The sequence below is a fragment of the Bacillus rossius genome, chromosome 8 (genome assembly GCF_032445375.1).
Source record: "Bacillus rossius redtenbacheri isolate Brsri chromosome 8, Brsri_v3, whole genome shotgun sequence".
NCBI classification, from domain to species: Eukaryota; Metazoa; Arthropoda; class Insecta; order Phasmatodea; family Bacillidae; genus Bacillus; species Bacillus rossius.
The window spans coordinates 68,563,949-68,567,746 of record NC_086336.1 but is presented as its reverse complement, the minus strand read 5'-3'; the positions used below and the strand labels follow the sequence as shown (position 1 = coordinate 68,567,746).

At 46.2% G+C, this 3,798-nt stretch overlaps 1 protein-coding gene across 1 annotated transcript in view; it reads left to right on the top strand.

The window, feature by feature from the left end:
- Positions 1–3,746: 3,746 nt before the first annotated feature.
- The window catches only part of LOC134535405 (uncharacterized), a 37,012-nt gene continuing 36,960 nt past the window's right edge, over positions 3,747–3,798 (top strand). Inside the window, exon 1 of the mRNA XM_063374479.1 lies at positions 3,747–3,750. Coding sequence (XP_063230549.1) covers positions 3,747–3,750 — 4 coding nt within the window. The remainder of the gene's footprint in view (positions 3,751–3,798) is intronic.

The following is a 3,798-nucleotide window of genomic DNA, read 5'->3' as shown; positions in this document are numbered from 1 at the left end:
GTATACATGTATTTATTTTCTACCACTGTCCCATGGTATCCATGCATAAATAAAAAGAAAATACAGATACTTTATTGTTTTCCTTACTACATTAAAGTTTTTTTTTAATGGGTCTCATAAGCATTTAAAAATCGCGTGTTTATAGGACTGAGCAGGTGACTACTTTTTCAGGAAAAAAAAGTTTGAAACCATGCAATCACGTTTATTTCAAGTAATTTTTAAGAGCTACTAGCCCTAAAAATTTAAATCAAAAACACGTAAGTTATGAATTGTATCTTACGTAGTGTAAACAAAGCTGGCAGTATAATTTTATCCATTAATAAAATTGTATTTCTTTCTTTTTTTGCGTGTAACATAATAACACTTCTGTGATAGATTTTTAATGGAAATTTTTTAATAAGATAATGATATTTAATAATAAAAAACGACTGTTAGAACACATTTAGGTAAACCATCTTTGCGAACTGCTTACATGTACGAGGTATATCCTTAAAGTAAGGTCCGTTTGATCGTTAAAAAAAGGGGGGATTGGTCTGTAAAGTCAGTTTACGGAAGATAATTTTACGTGAAAACGTCATAAGAAAACACTGATGAAAAATTGCACACTTTTAAATTTTCAAATATTATTTACAGTTTTTGCAAATTTAATTTAAATAATTTGTTTAAATATAATCACGAACAATTAGTTAAAAAGCCCGCCTTAACCTGTTTGATCTTGTAGAAGATTTTCTCGCACGGTGTTTGGCCGGTTCTTGCACTCTCGGCTCAGGCGGATCGTGACAATTTTTCGTGCGTGCAGCCGGCGTTCATCGATTTATAAGCCGTTATCACGTCAAAAAACCGTGAATAACGGTTTCTATTGACAGTTTTAATTTACGACATATTTACTTGGTATCGCTATTCATTTCTAAGCACTTCGTGACGCTGCACCAGTTTCTTTGTCCCCTCTGCATGGGAGTTCCGCCGCCTGGGAGTGAGACCAGCCAGGAGGCGCGGCTACCCGCAGTGCAGACGAGTAGAGCGGGCAGTCCGCACGCAGGGGCACCCTAGGCCAGGAGGCGCGGCTACCCGCAGTGCAGACGAGTAGAGCGGGCAGTCCGCACGTAGGGGCACCCTAGGCCAGGAGGCGTGGCTACCCGCAGTGCAGACGAGTAGAGCGGGCAGTCCGCACGCAGGGGCACCCTAGGCCAGGAGGCGCGGCTACCCGCAGTGCAGACGAGTAGAGCGGGCAGTCCGCACGCAGGGGCACCCTAGGCCAGGAGGCGCGGCTACCCGCAGTGCAGACGAGTAGAGCGGGCAGTCCACACGCAGGGGCATCCTAGGCCCCACGAGGACAGAGCCGACGGCATCTGCGTGAGTCACGTGACCCGCAGACACGGCGACCGGCAGCCCCTGGTGACGAGGAGAGCGAGGTGAGTGGTGTTCGGTTACCTCCCCTCACCGCCGTCCAAGCGTGATCCACACTTTGAAAAATAGAATCAAGCGTCAAGCGACCACTGTGTTTGCTTCTACTGAATCGCAAGAGTTTGGGGAAGCGAGGAACAGTCCTCTCACACAAAAAGAACCCAGTCAGATCATGCTCAAACCACCCCCTCTCCTCCGCTATCCTTCTCAGTTCTTCTTTCCTACCCTCCATTAGACACGTGATCAGTGGTGGAGGGGACGACCTAATGCACACACACACGCACACGCACACCCTAGGGGAAATTGCTACAACCAATTAAGGGGGGAACTGATAACACGACTGAATGTAGTGAAATGGCGAGGGGACCGAATATTTTCGAATTGCGAGAAGAGGGCGTGGGCCGACTGGATCCACTCTATGTGAAGCTCCCAATCCAACGGCCACCTTTGACCCTTTAAAGGCGAACGCTTTGCTGCCCACCGCCGTAGCTAATGATTGTGTTACGCAGGGGCGCAAATATGTAGGATTCTCAGGGAGTGAAAAGTTGGGGGGGGGGTGTATTTCAGAGATTTTTGCACGAGACTTTTAACCGACACAAGTCATCGCCGGATAGGGTGCTTGACTGTTTTACACTGCCCATATTCTGGCCTATACGTAGAGACCGGAAAAATTCGCGTGTCCAATGTTCTTCAGGATAGACTCCAATATCGTCCGCACACTCGGGCAAATGCCAACTGTTCATTGGCTGCTGACTTGTGAGTCGTCTCGACTGGGTGGCCTGTGATTCGACACTTCTATGAGTGAGGGTCTCTAATTGGCCCTTAGTCCTCAAGATTAACAGTGGACCAATGGCAGAAGCAGCACTTGGGTAAAATTATTTGAATTTTAGCATAACACGAAATGAATCCGCGAATTTTTCAGGTCTCTACCTATAAGCACGTAATACACAAAGAAAAAAAAAACAGAAAGTTCTTTGACAACAATGTTTAACAAACCTGTTTCACAGTCACGAATCAGCCAGCAGAAGCGACCCTCCCCCTCCCCTCCAGGCCACCAAGTAAGGGGTCGACAGGAAGGCACAGTGCAGGGCGCGAGGTCCCAAGGTCGGGGGCGAGGGCCCGGGAGAAAGGACCCGCCGCGGTGTGTCGCGTCAGGTGCGTGCCCCCGGGGGGCGCAACTAGCGCGTGGCCGTGACGCCGGTCTCGCCCCCCCACCCCCTTCCCTCACGGCGCCGGGTGTGAATTTAGAAACTGTGGAAGGACGGCGGCACCGATATCTCCGGCCGGCGCGGACACGCCTCGGACCCGCGCAGCCGTCATCTCTCTGCGGTCAGGGTGTCCACAAGAAGAAAAATATTTCGTACCAACTTAGGCGAGAAGAAAGTCCTAGATTTGAAAAAAAAAAAGTACTAAATTATAATTTTTTTATGGTTTTTAACAATTTAGGAAGTTATTATGACATTGCAATGCTCGAACTTAAATATCACACCACACACACACATACATTCCATAGTTTTTAAAAATAATTACGTTTAATAATAAAACATATTGGAGTTACCATAATATTATTATATTAAAGAAAAATGTACTAGATCTGTACTAGACCACTAGAAGTACTAGATCTAGTAGGAAAGTACTAACTGTGGACACCCTGTCTGCGGTCCGGGTCCCGTGTCGGCGACCCCTGGCCTTCAGCGACCCCTCCCCTGTCCGTCCTGCCCTTGGGACCCCCACGTGACCGCCGTAGCTCGTGTCTCCAAGCTACGACAGCACCCCTGCGAAGCATACCTGGCGGGAACAACTCAGCTCGCTATAGATGGCGAGCCGATACGTTCTTTAAATGATGCCTTTGATGGGGAATTTTGATTTAATGCAGTTTTTTTTGGACACACACCTTTGTAGTTTTGCACTGTTTGTCGTGGAAAAATTTCGAAGGTAAAAAAAATTCACACAGTAAAAGAAGACTGACTCAGCAGATATCGGAAAAAACTAGAACCAACGATGAAACTAAACAATTATTATGGACGAAAACACAACGACGAAAGCGCAGACACACGTTCATACTTTAAATATCGGACGGAAAAAATAATTCCGTGGAAGGAATTTAGTTGTGAAAAAATAACAGCGCAGACGAAAAGAGAGGGCTAACAACAACGAGACAGTTTCAACAATAACTGTAAAGGCAGACGGACAATAAACATAGGACAACGCGGCAAACTTACGAACACAACGTACAACGTTTAAAATAATGCAGGTATAATAGACAACACAACTACGACAGCACGGATGAACACAAGTAGTTTTTCTGTCACAAAACACTAGCTGATTTAGGCTTGCTCCCCATGGGTTTGTGTTTTCATTTTAATTTCCTACTAACTAATGCCAGGCATAAGT